The sequence below is a fragment of the Lissotriton vulgaris genome, chromosome 2_1 (genome assembly GCF_964263255.1).
Source record: "Lissotriton vulgaris chromosome 2_1, aLisVul1.2, whole genome shotgun sequence".
NCBI classification, from domain to species: domain Eukaryota; kingdom Metazoa; phylum Chordata; class Amphibia; order Caudata; family Salamandridae; genus Lissotriton; species Lissotriton vulgaris.
The window spans coordinates 250,261,973-250,279,899 of record NC_141687.1 but is presented as its reverse complement, the minus strand read 5'-3'; the positions used below and the strand labels follow the sequence as shown (position 1 = coordinate 250,279,899).

Below are 17,927 nucleotides of genomic sequence, written 5' to 3'. Positions count from 1 at the left end.
CAGACAGGCACCCGGTACAAACAGATAGTCGAGTCTCGAGAAGGAACCCATGCACCGCCGATACATACGTGAAGGCCTGCACTGCGGGATGAAAATGCCGCCACACATCAATCCAGCCCAGACTACGCACAGTCGCACACAATCGGGTGGGAGCAGCCGCGGGGGGGGGGGGGGTCAGACACTACACGTGCTCGTCTCAGGCGGTCCAGGCCCACATCCATGACCTCATTCCAATCACCCCCCACCACGGTCAGGACCTCGGGGATTTCGTCCCACAGCGCAAACAGCCGCTCAGACAATGCCCATTGCAGGGGGGGAGGGGCGTAAACACTTCCAAAGACCACCGGCTCTGAACCCAGTAGGCCTTTAATAAAGACAAACCTGCCCTGAGGATCAATCCATTGCTTCTCATGAACATAGGCCACCCTACGATGTATCAATATGGCCACCCCTCGTGATCCCCTCGTAAAGCCAGCATGATAGACCTGTTGATAACCGAACCTCTGAAGGCTAAGGGCCTTGGAGCCCAGCATGTGGGTTTCCTGGAGCAGGAGTACATCCACCATCTCCCTCTTCCCCCACCGCAGCACAGCCCCACGCTTGATCTTATCCAGGATACCCCGCACATTCCATGTCACCACCCGCAGGGTCTTCGAAGGAGACATAAGCGCAGTATCAGCCATTGTCAATACACAGTCCAGAATCCGGCCCTCCCTCCCACCCTGGTGCAACCCGCAAATCGCCCCCTTCCCAACCCAGAACCCCCCCAACAAGCGCAACACCAGAACTCCCCCCCCACGCCCCACACCCACCACCCCAATACCTCAGAAAACATTGAAGTATCTGTCGCGGCATGGAGAGACCCGGGTCCAAAACAGAGGACCCAGGGCCCGCCATACCAATGGATCCCAACAGCCCCACAATGACACAAACACACCACCCCCCCCAACCACACTCACATCCGTGAGGGTCTGAGGCCCACAAACGGCACCCCCCGAGCCCCACTGCGTCCCCATGGCAATAACTGAAGTCTTCACATGGGAACCGACTGGCACATCAAGGACAGAATGAAACAGTCTCACCAGCCAAAGCAGAGCAGTTCAGTATGCAGCATACTAAGTGCGTGCAGGCCCAGCAATGTTCAGCTGCCCGCATCGGAGTGTTCCGAGTCCCTGGCACCACCCGATTGCGATGCACTGGCGGAAGCCGATCTTTTCTTGGAGCGAGACCTCCGATGGCGGCCCTTCCTGTTCGGGTGATCCGTCCGCTCCGGCGACGATCCCTGGGACCTGCCCGGGTCATGGGGCCTGAGTCGCACCGCCTCATCGGTCCATCGGAACACCTCCTCCGGCGAATCGAAGAAATGGGTCCGAGACTGATATATTACTAGCAGGCGAGCCGGATACAGGAGCGAGTATTGGAGCTTGAGGCCCCTAAGCTTAGCCTTAGCGTCCATGAAGGATTGCCTCTGTTGCTGCACCATCTTCGTGTAGTCCGGGAAAATCATGATAGTATGATTTTCGAAGGCGAGTGAGCCCTTGTTCCTCGCCTCCCGCAGGATAACATCCCGGTCATGATAGTTCAGCAGGCGAGCGATAACTGGCCGTGGGCGCTCACCCTCCGGCGGCCGCTGGGTCAGAGCCCTGTGGGCCCTCTCAATCACGAAGCACGTAGACAGTGCCCCTTCGGGGAGCCAGCTTTCCAGCCACCCGGTTAGGAACCGCTCCATGTTGTCCTTCTCGCACCGCTCTGGAAAGCCAATGAAGCAGAGGTTGTTGCGCCGCGCGCGCGCCCTTCTGCATCTTCCACGCGGGCCGCCAGTGTCTTTTGGATGCTCTCCACCTCCGCCAGTCGCTTCTTTAGGCCACCAATGTCCGCCTCAGTCTCCGTGATACGGGTCTCAGCCCCAGCGATCCGCTCCACCGCGTTGCGGAGGTCCTGGCGCAGGAGCGTGACATCCGCCCCAACCGCTCCAATCTTGGCATCGAGCATGTCTCGGGATTGGGTGATGGCCGCCAGTATAGCTGCATTGTCCGGCCCGGGGCCACCGCTGCCACCGGCCGCCCCGGCGCCACCACTCGGCCCGGTGAATTTATCGATGGGGCCATGTTTAGGCGGGCCACCTCCTCTGTCCCTGGTCATGGCAAACGCTGGGTAGGGCGGACACCACCCCCGAACCTTCGGGCACTGTCACAAGTCCTGAGCGGGACGGCCCAGATGAGGTCCCAGAGAGGAATGCGGGCCGGCCGCCGTGATCGGGTGTCGCGAAAATCGAGGACCCGGCGTCACCCAGGCGGGACAGGCCGCACCCACACTCGTCCCACGAGCAGCCGTCCAAGGCACAAAAGGAAGAATCTGTGGGTCCGTGGTCTGTGGGCAGCCGCATCCAGCGGGCCGGGCCAGGAGAGGAAGATCGGATGCCACTACCGTCCGCCAGTCCGCCACCGGCCGCCTCGGGGCTCCAGGAACCCCGTCTCCAGACTGTCGCGGGGCCACGCCTCACCGCCACCGCTCGTTGGTCACACAGAGGGAGAGCCGATGGGTAGGAGTTGCTGGCACCGTCCCGATCTCCAGACGATCGCGGCCAAAGAAATGAGCCAAGGGCGGCGTAGCGGATGCCACCCGCACCCGCCAGATCGCAACTGCCACCAGGCGTCGCGAAACTCGAGGACCCCGGTCTCCGGCCAGCCACCAGGCCGCACTCCGCCGCCGCCTCCCTCCGATCGCAGGAAGGGAAGAAATGCAGGATCGACACACTAAAGTAGACAGGAGACTTCACTAGATCGAAAGCAATCACTGGGTACCAACAGTGGGCTCGGGGGTCAGGATAAATGATCGAATTAAGTCCGGGCCGGCGGGAGCTCTACAAGGCTGCAACCGCCATCCTCGCCCGCCAAGCCATGCCCCTTTTCTTGTCTTTTTCTGACTAAACTGCTGGTGTTTTTTTGGTCAGAATGCCACCTTTATTTTACAAATGTCATTCCTGTGGGAAGAAAATGTCAAAAACGGACCCACACTCTGTTTGTGTGGTTTGTCTTCCAGCTTCTCATAAGGTGGAAGAGTGTTATCACTGCCTCAACCTTTCTAATAGGACTTTAAGAGAAAGGGAGAAAATGAGGTTGCTGGGCCTTCTGGAGAGAGAAAGCCGTGGTGAGAAGAGGTCCAAAAGCTTGTTGTCATCTGCTAAGCCATCTTCTCAACACAAACGTCGTAGAACAGCTTCTCCTGAAGGCAGAACTAAGAAACATCGACTCCAGGGAGCGTCGCCGTCAAAGAAGGTGCGCTCGACGTCGAGATCCAGATCGCCGTCAGTCTTGTCGGCGTCGAAGAGGGCTCCATCGACGTCGAGGACGTCACCGGTGAGGCAAAATCGCAGTCGCCGTCGAAATCTCTTTCGACGTCGAGACATCTGGTGTCGATTGCAGTAAGGACGACGTCGGGGGTGCAAGGTTAGACGTCGAAGGATCATAGGAGATCGACGTCGAGGGAAGAGAGGCGTCCGACTTCGAAGGATCGTGTGTCGACGTCGAAGGATCCAGTGTCGACGTCGAGAGAGAGTCATCCGTCGACGTCGAAGGGGAGACGACGGTCGAGGTCGAAGGAGAGACGTAAGTCGTCGTCAAGAAAAAGGTTGACGTCGAGAGGCGAAGGAAGATCGGCGTCGCAGAATTCGACATCTAGACCTAAAAAGAGAAGGTCGAGGTCTCCATCGCGACGTAGGTCGACGTCGAAACATGCTTCGGGCTCGAAGCTTAGAGTCTCAGAATCTAGGTCTCCCCCACCTGATGAAAGGTCGGTTTCGAGACTATCAAGACCAGCCTCTCGGACCTCACTTAGGTCTTTGTCGAGGTCAGAAATAAGTCCACAACCTTTAGTGGCTTCTTCACCGCAGGGTCAGCACAGGTCTGCGGCGGGTCAAGAGACAGTGCCCCAGGACTCTTCTGTGGTGGCGCATTCCGGCTCAACCTCAGGGCAGGCGTCAGAAGACAGACAATTGGTGCCCAGACAACGGACTACATCTGGCTCATTGAACTCTGAGAACAGTGTAGTCTCCAGAGCCTCCAAGTCTTCAGCAGGGCTGCATATTGTGCAGGTGTCACCTGAGGCTTCACCTGAGCGTGCAGACCGGCCTCTTAACATGTCACCGAGGTGGCTGGAGAGCCTGAGACATTGGAAGATGCGTCCAGATGCAGGACTGATGGGGAGGAGGTCTCCGGTCCCTCAGTCAGAGCTACATAGAAGGTCATGCTCGAAATCCCGAGTGAGAGAGCGTTCGAGGGAGCGTAGGAGGCAGCGATCGGCAACTCCTCAGAGACGTCGTAGAACCCCTTCACCATCTTCTACTTCATCTGCATCCTCTTCAACGTCTTCATATAGAGATTATTCTCCCACTATATCATCTACTCCACCTTCCAGAGTGTCTCCCGTAGATGATTTGAGCACATTTAATGATGTACTATGTCGTGGGGCGAATAAGTTCAACATCAAAATGGCAGTTCCCCAAGTAACATCGTCAGTCATCTTTGAAACCCTTCATCACAAGACGTCTGGCAGACCTCTTCTGCCGTTAGTGCCCGGTTTGATAGAACCAGCAATGAGAACATTCTTGACTCCGGCCACAGTGGGTTTAGGTCCTTCTAGGATTGCAAAGAAGTACAAGGCTCCAGAAGAAGATCCACTATTTTTGCGATTTGATCCAGATTCACTTATTGTGGCGACAGTCAGAAAAGCGCATTCGGCAGCATCTACCTCTTCTGCTCCACCTGAAAAGGATAGCAAGAGTATGGATTCCTTGGGGCGAAGAATGGCTAACACCTCTGGGTTGGTCATGAGAGGCGCCAGTGCTGCAGCCTTACTGAGCCGCTATGATCGTCTGCTTTGGGACTCGGTGGCTCGTTTTATGGATAAACTCCCTAAGGAAGATCATAAGGACTTCCTGGAGATTGTGGAAGAAGGCGGGCTGGTGGCTAACCAGAGCATTAGCGCGGCTGCTGATTCGGCGGATCTGGCAGCGCATGGCTATGCGCACGGTATTTGTGCTAGGCGTTCAGCTTGGTTGCGCCTTACTGGGCTAAAGCCTGAGACCCAGAGGAAAATAGTGAATTTACCGTTCAATGGTTCGACTCTCTTTGGATCTCATGCGGACGATGAGATGTCCAGGATGAAAGTGGAGTTGGACACTCTTAAGGCCGTAGGTCTAGAGAAGAAGAAAGAATTTAAACGTCGGGGTAATTTTCGTCCCTTTGACGAGATCTTTCCAGCAGAGGAGTCAGCAGACTAATTGGTCCTCGCAAAACCAAGGCCAGAATCAAGAGGTCGCAATTCGAACAGCGGCGACCTGGGCGAGGCAGAGGAAATGGAAATAGGCAGCAGTCATCCGCTACCAAACAACCTAAAAAACAATGAACGGAAGCTTCCTCCACAACCGTGTGCCACTTCGGTTGGAGGAAATATTGTGTGGTTTCTGGACGAGTGGAAACAGATCACAAAGGACAGATGGGTGATGGGTATCATTCAGAGCGGGTACCTTTTGAGATTCAAGAAGCCCCCCTCCTGTCATGCGTCCTCTAAATATGTTACAGTGGAATGTAAAACGTTTACAACAGGAAACGAACATCCTTCTGAAGAAGAAGACCATAGAACTAGTCCCATCTCAGCAGAGATATCAAGGCCTGTACTCTCGATTTTTTCTCGTAAAGAAAAAAGGCCCAACTACTGAGTTCAGACCCATTCTGGTTTTGAGGCTGCTGAACAAATTCATTCTAAAGGAGAGGTTTCGAATGCTGGCTCTTCATCAGATCTTCCCCCAGTTACATCAGGGGGATTGGATGTGCTCCATCGATCTGAAGGAAGCTTATTTTCATATCACGGTATCCAGAAAACATCGCAAGTTTCTCAGGTTTCAAGTAGCTGCTCATCACTATCAGTATGCAGTACTTCCATTCGGCCTGAGATCAGCTCCCTGAACATTTTCCAAATGTATGGCGGTAGTTGCGGCTTATCTTCGAAAGAGACAAATTTTCATATATCCGTACCTAGACGACTGGCTTCTGAAGAGTTCATCCCCAACTCTACTGGAAGAACATCTATCGATATGCCTCCACCTCATGTGAAAGTTCGGTCTTCAAGTCAATTACAAGAAGTCCATAATGAACCCCCACCCAGAAGATCCACTACCTGGGTGCTCAACTGGACACGGAAAAAGAAAACGTGTGTCCTTCGGAGGAGAGGTGGTTATCCATCAAGGCGAAGTGTATTCTTCTCCTTCAGGCTGTACATCTGACAGTTCGGCAAGTGTCCTCTCTCCTACGGTCCATGGCATCGTGCATCTTCATCATTCCGAACGCACGTTTGCATATGCGTCCTCTACAACAGTGTCTGGAAGATCAGTGGAAGCAGAGGACGGGATGCTGAGAGGATCGAATTCATCTCCAACAGTCTGCAAGAGATTCCATCCGGTGGTGGAGGAAGAAGACACACTTGAAGAAGGGAGTTCCTTTTCATCAGGACCCACCAACACAGACTGATCACAGACTCCTCTCTCCAAGGTTGGGGAGCGCATATGGGCCCTCTGCGGTATTGCACCGTTACAACACAACTTTTACAACGCACTACCATTACATCGCAACTTTTACAACGCAAATACCATTACAATGCATGCCATTACAACGCATTGGCATTACATAGCAGATACTATTACAACGCATGCCATTACATCGTAAGTATAGGTAAGTATATAATTTTTATTTAATTTTATTTAACAATATTTTATTAATTTAATTAATATTAAAATTGAAATAAAATATTAAAAAATTATTTTAAGTAATTTTGGGGTATTTTAGGTTTTAGGGCTGGGTTTGGTTTTTGGAGTATAGGGGTATTTTTAGGTTTTAGGGCTTGGTTTGGGTTTTGGGGTACAGGGGTATTTTTAGGGTTTAGGGCTGGGTTTGGGTTTTGGGGTACAGGGGTATTTTTAGGTTTTAGGGCTGGGTTTGGGTTTTGGGGTACAGGGGTATTTTTAGGTTTTAGGGCTGGGTTTGGGTTTTGGGGTACAGGGGTATTTTTAGGTTTTAGGGCTGGGTTTGGGTTTTGAGGTACAGGGGTATTTTTAGGTTTTAGGTTTGGGTTTTGGGGTACAGGGGTATTTTTAGGTTTTAGGGCTGGGTTTGGTTTTTGGGGTACAGGGGTATTTTTAGGTTTTGGGGCTGGGTTTGGGTTTTGGGGTACAGGGGTATTTTTAGGTTTTGGGGCTGGGTTTGGGTTTTGAGGTACAGGGGTAGTTTTAGGTTTTAGGGCTGGTTTTGGGGTACAGGGGTATTTTTAGGTTTTAGGGCTGGGTTTAAGTTTTGGGGTACAGGGGTATTTTTAGGTTTTAGGGCTGGGTTTGGGTTTTGGGGTACAGGGGTATTTTTAGGGTTTAGGGCTGGGTTTGGGTTTTGGGGTACAGGGGTATTTTTAGGTTTTAGGGCTGGGTTTGGGTTTTGGGGTACAGGGGTATTTTTAGGTTTTAGGGCTGGGTTTGGGTTTTGGGGTACAGGGGTATTTTTAGGTTTTGAGGTACAGGGGTATTTTTAGGTTTTAGGTTTGGGTTTTGGGGTACAGGGGTATTTTTAGGTTTTAGGGCTGGGTTTGGGTTTTGGGGTACAGGGGTATTTTTAGGTTTTAGGGCTGGGTTTGGGTTTTGGGGTACAGGGGTATTTTTAGGTTTTAGGGCTGGGTTTGCGTTTTGGGGTACAGGGGTATTACGACTTTAAATAAATTAAATTAATTTAATTAAATTTAATTAAATTAATTACAATATTTACAATTATAAAATTAATTGAATTACATTACTTATATTAAATAAAATTAATTTCTTTTTTAAATAATTTAATTTATTATAATTAAATTATAATATTTACAATTTTTAAATTAATTAAATTTCTTCAATTATATTAAATTATATTAAGTATTTTAAAATTAATTAAATTATATTTATTGTAATAAATGACATTATATTATTTACTATTTATTATATTTCATTCTATTTTAAATATATTAAATTAATTATAATTTTAATATTAATTAAATTACTATAATTAAATTAATCACTGTTTTAAAAATTTTAAAAATATATATATTTTTTTTAATTATTTAAATTAACTTTATTACATTTTTAAAAAAAAGATATACTTACCTATACTTACGATGTAATGGCATGCGTTGTAATAGTATCTGCTATGTAATGCCATGCGTTGTAATGGCATGCATTGTAATGGTACCTGCGTTGTAAAAATTGCGTTGTAACAGTCTGCGTTGTAAAATAACGCGTTGTAACGACATAGATCCGCCCTCTGCAGGTACAAGGGCTATGGTAAGACTTCGAGAAAGGATATCACATCAATCTACTCTCAGAGCGGTCCATCTTGCTCTCCAGTCCCTGGCTCCATCTCTAATGACTCGGTCCCTCCTGGTGCAAACAGACAATACAACCAAAATGTATTACTTAAACAAGCAGGGGGGGTACCAGGTCCAGGACTCTGTTCATAGAAGCCCAGACCATATGGCATTGGTTGCTAACACGAGACTTGTTTGTAACAGCAATGCACCTGCCAGGAAGTCTCAACTCACAGGCAGACGACCTCAGCAGAGAATTCGTCGAAGCGCACAGCTGGGTTCTTAACGAGGACGTCGCGCAGAGCATTTCCCAAGCTTGGGGAACACCAGACATCGATCTGTTCGCAGACGTGGCAAACACAAAATGCCCCGTCTTCGCGTCCAGGTTCTCCCAGAGAGGGTCTCAAGGGAATGCCCTTTTGATAGACTGGTGTCACAACTTGCTGTACGCTTTTCCACCGACACCATTGATACCGACAGTGATCAACCGGATGTACAAGACCGATTCCAGAATGATACTGATTTGCCCAGAGTGGCCACGCCAGTGGTGGTTCCCAGATCTGCTCCAGTTGTCAGAAGTGCCACACAGGAGATTGCCTTGTCGCCCGGATCTTCTGTCCAAACAGGAGGGTCGAGTGTTTCATCCCAATCTGCCCTCCCTGCACTTGGCAGCATGGCTCTTGAAGTCATCCAGTATGGGCACTTGCAGCTGAATCCGGAGTGTATGAATATCCTTAAGGAGGCAAAGCGGCCTTCTACAAGACAATCCTACGGTTTTAAGTGGAAACGCTTTTACTAAGGTGTCAGAGTAAGAGTCTTGACCCTATTCATGGTCAAGAACAGGTGATCTTACCTTACCTGCTTTACCTTGCTGAATCTGGTTTGCAGTTTAGTTCCATCAAAGTCCATCTTGCTGCAATAACGGCTTATAGAAAATTGCCAACAAAGATATCTTTCTTTCGGATGCCTGTGGTGAAGGATTTTTTGGAAGGTTTAAGGAAGGTGTATCCTCCAGTCAGGTCCCCTTCTCCACCTTGGGAGCTTAATGTGGTGTTGACCAAGTTAATGGGTTCCCCCTTTGAACCCATACATAAAGCGTCTTTACAACACTTATCTTGGAAAGTAGTGTTCCTGGTGGCCATCACTTCTACTCGTAGGGTGAGCGAAATTCAGGCGCTGTGTTGCAAGGAACCCTACACTATTTTTCATGGAAACATAGTGGTGCTCAGAACTCATCCTGCTTTCCTGGTGGTGTCGGATTTTCATATTAATCAAACCATAACATTGCCTACTTTCTTCCCAAACCCTTCAAGCCCGGCTGAACGGGCTCTACATTCGTTAGATCTGAAAAGGGTTTTGAAATTTTACTTAGACAGAACAGTCTTTGAGGCACACGGACCGTCTGTTTGTGAACTATGGTCCTACAAATACTGGTTTGGCAGCGTCCAAGAGGTCCATTTCTAGATGGATAGTGTCATGTATCCTACTGGCTTATCAGCTAGCCCACAAGTCTTTATCAGGTAGACCTAGGGCGCATTCTACGAGGGGGAAAGCTTCCACCACAGCTCTCCTTGGGAATGTGGCTATGTCAGAGATATGTAAGGCAGCTACTTGGCGTTCAGTACATACGTTTACACGCCATTACTGTCTAGATTCTGATGCGCAGGTTGATGCACAAGTAGGACAAGCATCCCTCAGAAATGTGTTTGCTAATTCTAGCTGAACACTATGGTTTAAAAGTGTAGCTATGCATTTATCTGTTCGCCCGCTTCTGGTGGGTATGAGCTTGCTACTCTATTCAGTGCTTATGACTATTAATGAGTATCCCCTAGAAGAGAAGGATTAGTTACTTACCTGTAATCCTAGTTCTCTTCCAGGGGTATACTCATTAAAGTCATTAGCACCCTCCCGCCTCCCCGGGCGAGCAGTAGCATTGAGGTTTTTCAATATGTATTATGCAGTTTTTAAGTGCAGATTCCTGCTAAAGTTGACTGTACCGTACAAAAGAACTGACCTAACTGTCACCTGTGGGGCATAATGGGAACAGAGTTCTCCTGGAGGCCTTAAAGGCAAAGTGTGCAGATTCTCTGGGGCCTTAAAGGCAGGGTGCCAGTCTGATTTTCTGTACACAGATATTTTTTCATATGCAGCCTTTTTAGGCTAATAATTGTTTACAACAGGTTCTTTGATGAAAATAAAAGGTTTTCATGGTTATGAAATGCATTTTAGGCTCATGCCTGTTTATTGCATTTATATACAGCATTTTTTTCATGCTTCAGAACGTGTGTAAGTTTGGCTTTATTAGCCTATGTATATATGTTAGGCTGCATTTTATGGTTATTATACATGTATATGTGTATAATTAGTTTAGTACTATGTACTTTTGGTATATTTACACATATAATATACATATTTGTACATGTATTTGTTTGTGTTCCGGGTTCCCGCTCATGGGCGGAGATAATTCAGTGCTTATGACTTTAATGAGTATACCCCTGGAAGAGAACTAGGATTACAGGTAAGTAACTAATCCTTCTGGCAAACTTGTAACTTCTTTGGCAGGCTGAAGTTACTGCTTTTCAGAACTGTTCAATGGTTATTTTAAAGTATTTATTTAAGGCTAGGGATGTGATAAAGAGCGATGTTTCCTTTTGCATCAGTATCAAAACATACACATTATCTTGCTACCCAAATGCTATGCATAATGACAATGTATATTGCTAGGAAGAGAACCGGTCACTCCTCTTTTCCCTAAACCTGTATTTTAGAAAGCAGTGTAATAATGCAGAAACCCTTTTTGTGGGGTCTGATATCATTTTAGCATGGCGGAAATTAATCAATCGCTCGTACATCCATCATCAGCTAGCTTTATTTAATATAATGGGGATTGGGGTACAATAAAAAATAAACTTTGCAGCAGATAACACTTTTAGGTTCAATCAGTAGTTAAATTTCTACCATAAATATCTATGCTAAACTTTAAAAACATTGTTCATGTCCTGAATTATTATGTGGTTTCTTGTGCACATGAATTGGGACTACATTCATTTTAGCATGAAGAAGAAAATGGACACAGCATGAGGCAGTTATATCACTCTTTTCAAAGTTTAATAAAGATTCACAGCTTGAATGTTTTTGTTGTGGAATATTGGAACAAAAGCATTAATCCCAAATACGGTTGCCAAAACAGTTATAATTTGTCTCATATCCTTTTCTTAGTTATGTTGCTAGTTGGCAAGGAGCTTAATCCCATGAGTAAATTAGCATTGTCCTTATTTTGGCTGTACCTTGTGGAACCTTGTGCTTGTGCCTAGTGACCATAGACTTACATACAAACGTAAAAATGTCTAGTTAACACTATTGCATTTTTTGTGTAATGCACTTGACATTGGTTTGTGTATTAAAATATGTCTTTCTTTTGTTCTATTTTTCCCTCTCTTAGATACTGGTAACATGTGCCAAACTTCCACTGCTGTTACAACGCCAGTGACTCTTACTTCTCCATTCAATATAACCTCCTCAATTGCCGCTTCAGGCACAATGACGAACCCAGTAACAGTAGCAGCTGCTATGAGTATGAGGAGCCCAGTAAATGTGTCCAATTTAGCCTCGCAGATGAATTTAGGGCACCCTGTTGCTATTACAACTCCGTTATCCATGACCTCTTCGTTATCGCTTGCTTCAGGAGTGAATTTATCTACTCCGGTCACGTCTCCAATGAATTTAGGACATCCAGTCACAATAACCTCTCCTATGAACCTGCCAACTCCAATGTCATTGGCGGGCCCATTGAACATAGCAATGAGACCAGTCGAGAGCATGCCCTTCCTTTCCCAAGCTTTACCCTCGTCACCTCCCTGGTAAATAATTCTCTAAGCAGTATTCAAGTTTATCTGTAAGTAACACTTTACCAGCACATTGACAAAAAAGAGAGCAGTTAGTAGAAATGTAAAACTAGGCATCTGGAAAATTCTACTGATTAATAAAACAGATTAGCAGGTTTCTCTTAAGTTGGTTATTGGTGAGAACTGGAGATGCAAGCTATGTTCACAAGGGCAGTAGATGGTTTAATGCCAGAAAGCATCCTGTGCATTTGCTTAGTATTTCACCATGGCAAATCAACTCGAAATAATGTGTAGAAAAACACTAGCCAGTCCCTTCATAATCACTTACTCAATTGATTTGTGATATGTCATTTCTGAAGACCATATTTCAGAGCTAGTGTCATATCTCATCAGTTTGGTGTATTTTTTTTATTTTGTAAGGAAATGCATTATATTGAAACATTAAAATGCATTTCAGAGAATATGTATTTTACCTTGGGAATATGTTTAGTTCAGGCAGAATTCCCTATGGGAAAGGCAATACCAGCTCTGATATGCAAAGCATATGATAATTTATCATCCGTACTTCATTTACATATGATAGGGATTGTGACCTGATATTTGAAATTGTAAATATTGCTCAACATATTACCCTAAGGGAGTATTAGCTTTGTAGTCAATATGTTTTAAACCGTTTGTGTTTTTGAAAGAAAACAATATAAAAGAAGCTGAAACAGGAGTCATGGAAATGTGTGCACGCGCATGGGCTCCTGATCGCTTTGGAGTACAAGTTGCGTAGTAAAATAAAAATGCTTCAGAACTGTCATGGAATCATTGATGTCAATTCAGATAAGGGCAGAAGCTCTTGGACAAGAAGGATTTATTCTCTCCCATTGTCACACCCGTAATTGTTGCAACGGGTGATGTGTTGACTGTTTATTACAAAGTTTGTCTTCTATTAAATTGTATACAGTTTTTTTATTCTAACCACTAACTAGGTTGCGTGACCCTGCAGAACAAGTAAAAAGTGTCTTTGCTTTGGTTTTATTATTTTTCCCTAACCCTAAATCAAGTGTTGTGAAAATGTTTTGATTTTTGTAAATATGTATGAACTTCCACATTTTTACTTGTTTCTTTAACACATTTCTGTCCAATTTTGTGGATTAATATTTTAGGTGGCAGTTGGAGAAACAACTGCCTGCCTAGGATTGTACCCTGATGGCACTTGCGCTGGGGAGGTTGGATCACACTTGTAGACATCAGGAACCATGTTCTTTTTTTGTGTGTGTGTAATCCTAGCAGAATGTTATTTGTATAATAGAAAAAAGAAACCAAAATGTAGACAACAGATTTGCTTTTAGACCATCATGTGACATTAACTTTTTTTAAACATTGTGTTTAAATACATCTAAACAAAGACTCTACATTTTAAAACAACTTTTAAACAAATTAAATTTTTTATTATAACAAAACTTGAACTGCAGAAGCAAGCAGATGCATCTGAAAGGATAATGTTGGGGAGGAGCTATTCCTTTAAAACGGTGTATGGTCCTGCCCCCAGGGTCAGTATAAACAACAAGCGCCTATCTTTATCACTTAGGATGGACAGGCAGATCATTAGATACAAACAGTACTAGGGGCCTGGACTATGTAATAGAATTAAGTGTAAAAATAATTTTATAAATGATCTTTTGTACTCTAGGACATTAAACTGTACAAGTTTTGTATATATAAAAAGCTTAGGAACTTTCTGTGTAGCAGAAGGCAACACATTCCTACACTTTTAATGTATATGTTTGTTATAATGTCCATGTAAGCATATGCCCCATGTTTGTGCCTTTTAATTAGTTTGTCTCAATAAACAAAAATGTAGAGAAACATGTAGCAATTAATTTATGATAATTGATTAACAGTATGTAATTTGGTGTATATATCTTTTCTAGTACTTCATAGTATGTCTTGACTGCTGGAGAAGCTAGGTAAGATGTTCTAAAACCAGAAGTATTGTTTGTAGGGTTGGGGATATCATTCTTCATCCTTTGCAAGTAAATGTTTTTGTAATGGAAGCCTTGATTGTACAGCATAGACTTATATTAAAAAATATTAGTACAGTGAACACTGGTTAGTACTTATTTTTCAAAATGCGGCTTGCCGATATTTGCAGTGCCTTGTTTTTTTCTGTGTAGAAATTTCTTAGATTTGATATTAACTACTTTTTACTCAGGTTTTTCCTTTGCATAAAATGAGAATAGCTTGGCTAACATTGCAAATAGGTTTAGCTGACTATCGATGTTGTGTTCCTCAAAAATATTTGTGTCTTTGTGTGTCTTATTTTCAATTTGTGGTATGTTGCAGGACAAGACTTAGTTTATTGGCTGCTTTATTACATTTTTGCTCTGCATCAAATTAATAGCTTTATATCCACTCCGTCCCACTCCCCAAACAACGTTTGATGCTAGGCACTTCATCTTTACCTGATCATTCCATCCAGGTATTATGCATCAAGAAATCCAGTCATGAATACTAGGTACCAGTTCAGGTGAGTCTGTACATTTGAGGTAGTTTTCCTTAATTCATTCATATGGTTCAAAGTAGGTCCCGTGGAATTGGTAGGGAAGAAGTGGGGAGAGGGACAGGCTCTGGGCATAGGGTGTGTGAAAGGGATGGTGACGGTCACACTAGAGTGGGGTGCCTTCTGGACTGAGGGGGGAGAACCCGTATCTCCGGAGGTAAGGCCTCAGAAGGGACATAAGAGATGAGTGGAAAAGCCCCAAAAGCGGACTCCTAACCAGGAGTGACCTTAGATGGTACAGTTCACCGTGACACTGGCTCACCTTAACTTAAGTCCCCAAAGCTGGCCACCTGCAGGAATATTCCCGTTGCCTTTCGGAAACAGTGGGTTCTCTTCCAGGGGATCCCCATCAATAGTCATAAGCACTGAATATTCCCGCCCATGTGCGGGGACCCCGGAAATAATATAAAAATTATATATGGAAATCATATATATACACAGCTATATATTATATATATATATATTCTCATACCAATGCTGCTCCCAATAGGATTCTAAGCAAATGTAATTTCAAACATAAAAGACTGTATTTGCAATATATAAAAATACAAGAGGGCAAATAGCACTTGAACTCTGTTTTTTAATGAGTAAAGCACTATAAAGAGTAAAACTGCAAATTAAGTAGACCTTATTAACCTACAGGCTGCATTGTAGGCCAACAGCATAGAAAATGAAAGCATTTTCAACAAAAACTGGCACAGTGCCTTTAAGGCAGCCATGACCCCTAGCTTCCTATCATACCTCAGGGGTAACAGGTCAGTTGTTCTTTCTGGCTCCTGTCCGGATCCTGATTCACAGCTCTCTACTTTTTTGACTTTCTGTCAAAATTATGTTGTTTTATTGTGGTTTTCTTGACTTCACTCAACGTCTTTTGATAATTTAGTGAAAGGTAAATCATTTTTCTGTGACAGATCTTCTTTCTGTCAGAAATGCCTTCTTTGTTCCATCCTTGCCCTGCCTGTGGCAAAAAGAAGGCCAAGACCGACACACATGAGGTGTTCATTCTCTGCCTTCCTGAATCACACTCTCCTTTCTCCAGTATTAGGGGTGTCTTTCATAGATTCACATGCTTGAATATTCCCCGTCGTCGAAGTGGGAGTCCCACGGTAAATAAAATAGCAATAATGCTAATAATATATATATATATATATATAAGTATATAAAGTATCATATAAGTAGCAAAACTGATAAAATATGTACTGAAAACCTTTACAAAGGTTATTACATAGGAATGCATTAGAGAGAAAAAAAAACTCATTTGTAACATATCAGTGTCATTATGTTAGTCCAAACTGCAGCCAATCAGGCTCAAGCACCCTCTAGAACCTTCTCCTCAGAAGCTCAAGCCCTCAGATTTTCTACCGCACGTCGTGTGAAGGGAGTCTCCCTGAGCTCTGCTCAGTTCTTTTCAACTTATCTACTCTTCTCAGTTTTTTCAAAGATGTCAAGTAAGAAGTCTTTATTTAGACCTTGTTCCTCCTGTGGGAAATTACGTTTATTTGAGAAAGACCCTCATGACAAGTGCATTTATTGCTTGTATCCTGATCACAAAGTGGTTGATTGTAGGTTATGTAGAACTTTCAATCCTAAAACCCTTAAGGACAGGGAGGGTCGCCTCCTATTATGGCTTAAGCGCCTTCAAGATAAGGACGCTATTGTTTCTGACGCAGAAAGCCTTCAGTCAGCTCCTTCTTTGGCTTCTAAGCGTGGCAGTGTTCAGGAGTTGCCATCTCCTTTCCTGAAGAAAAGAAAGCTGGCTTTGACTGTGGCTTCAGTTCCACCTACTGCTTCTGTGCCTGTTGTAACTACGCCCACGAGATCTGACTCTCAGGCGTCGTTTCCAGCTTCTATTAAAGTGGTTACACTTCTCACAGCGCGGTCGTCGACGGGCCCGTCGACGACCACTCCGACGACGAGATTGGCTGCTGTGGCCTCGTCTACGACTACAGTCACGACGACATCGGCGTCGTCATCGTCGACGAGAATCTCGACGACGGCTCTCTTGTCGACGAGAGCCTCTGTTTCTTCAATCTCGTCGACGATCCCAATCATATCGTCGACGAAGAAGCCATCGTCGATGAAGAACTCATCGTCGTCAATCCCATCGTCGACGAAGGCCTCGTCGACGAGGCTCCCGTCGACGGCACCGACGAAGATTCCGTCGACGAAGGTTCCGTCGACGAAGGTTCCGTCGACGAAGGTTCCGTCGACGAAGGTTCCGTCGACGAAGGTACCGTCGACGAAGGTACCGTCGATGAAGGTACCGTCGACGAAGGTACCGTCGACGAAGGTACCGTCGACGAAGGCACCGTCGACGAAGGCACCGTCGACGAAGGCACCTTCGATGTCTAGGATGCCGCCTGCAATACAGTCACCGTCGACGGCCCAGACGACGTTTACTGCATCGTCGACTACAGCGTCATCGACGGGCTCGTCGATGAGCAAACCAGCGACAGTAGGGCCTAAGCCTTCTACGTCCACGGAGGCGCCTAGAGATTTACCGTCTACGGCGGCAGCAACTTCCAGTTCTTCTTCCTATGCCAACATGCCTTTGGTAGCCATGGACACTTCAGTTTCTACTGTACAGTCCTCATCCAATAAGGAGGAAGATTCAGCATTCCACCTTCAATCCCCTGCTCTACAACCTCCACTTCAGTTGTTCGTGTCTGACCATGAGACTGAGTCAGTTCCAGATGACACTGTTTATGGGGATGCACGGAGTCCATCAGAGTTAATCATTAAATGCCAGGACACTTCTTCTGAAGAAGAAGAGGAAGAAGAAGTGGAGCAGGTAGATGAGCACGAAGGCCAATGCGTGCAAATCCCTATGACGTCTATTCCAATGACACTTTTCTCTAACCTCCAACATATGTTGGACGATTATAACAGACGTTTTCCACCTACCCCTCAGGGTACTCCAGTTCATGAGTCTACTGATGTCACACTTTCGCATCAACCACTACATACTCCTCCAAGACAGTCGGCTCCGTTAGTACATTTGAGTGCTCCCCTGTCTACTAATCCACTTACTGACACTGACTCAGAGCCAGAGAGAGAGGAAGGAGAGGTGTGTCAGGACTCAGAGGGTGAGCAGGATCCTTATTTGGCGGAGTTTGATGATTATCGAGTGCAAACACCTTCGCCGCAACAGGGCC

The 17,927-nt window shown here is 45.5% G+C and overlaps 1 protein-coding gene across 15 annotated transcripts in view; it reads left to right on the top strand.

Moving 5' to 3' along the window:
- The window catches only part of VEZF1 (vascular endothelial zinc finger 1), a 269,814-nt gene extending 255,498 nt beyond the window's left edge, over positions 1-14,316 (top strand). For all 15 annotated transcript variants that reach the window (XM_086954864.1, XM_086954857.1, XM_086954865.1 and 12 more), the window contains one exon: positions 11,819-14,316. In XM_086954864.1, the coding sequence (XP_086810990.1) occupies positions 11,819-12,240 (422 nt within the window). In that variant the 3' untranslated portion in view covers positions 12,241-14,316. The remainder of the gene's footprint in view (positions 1-11,818) is intronic.
- The last annotated feature ends 3,611 nt before the right edge of the window (positions 14,317-17,927 follow it).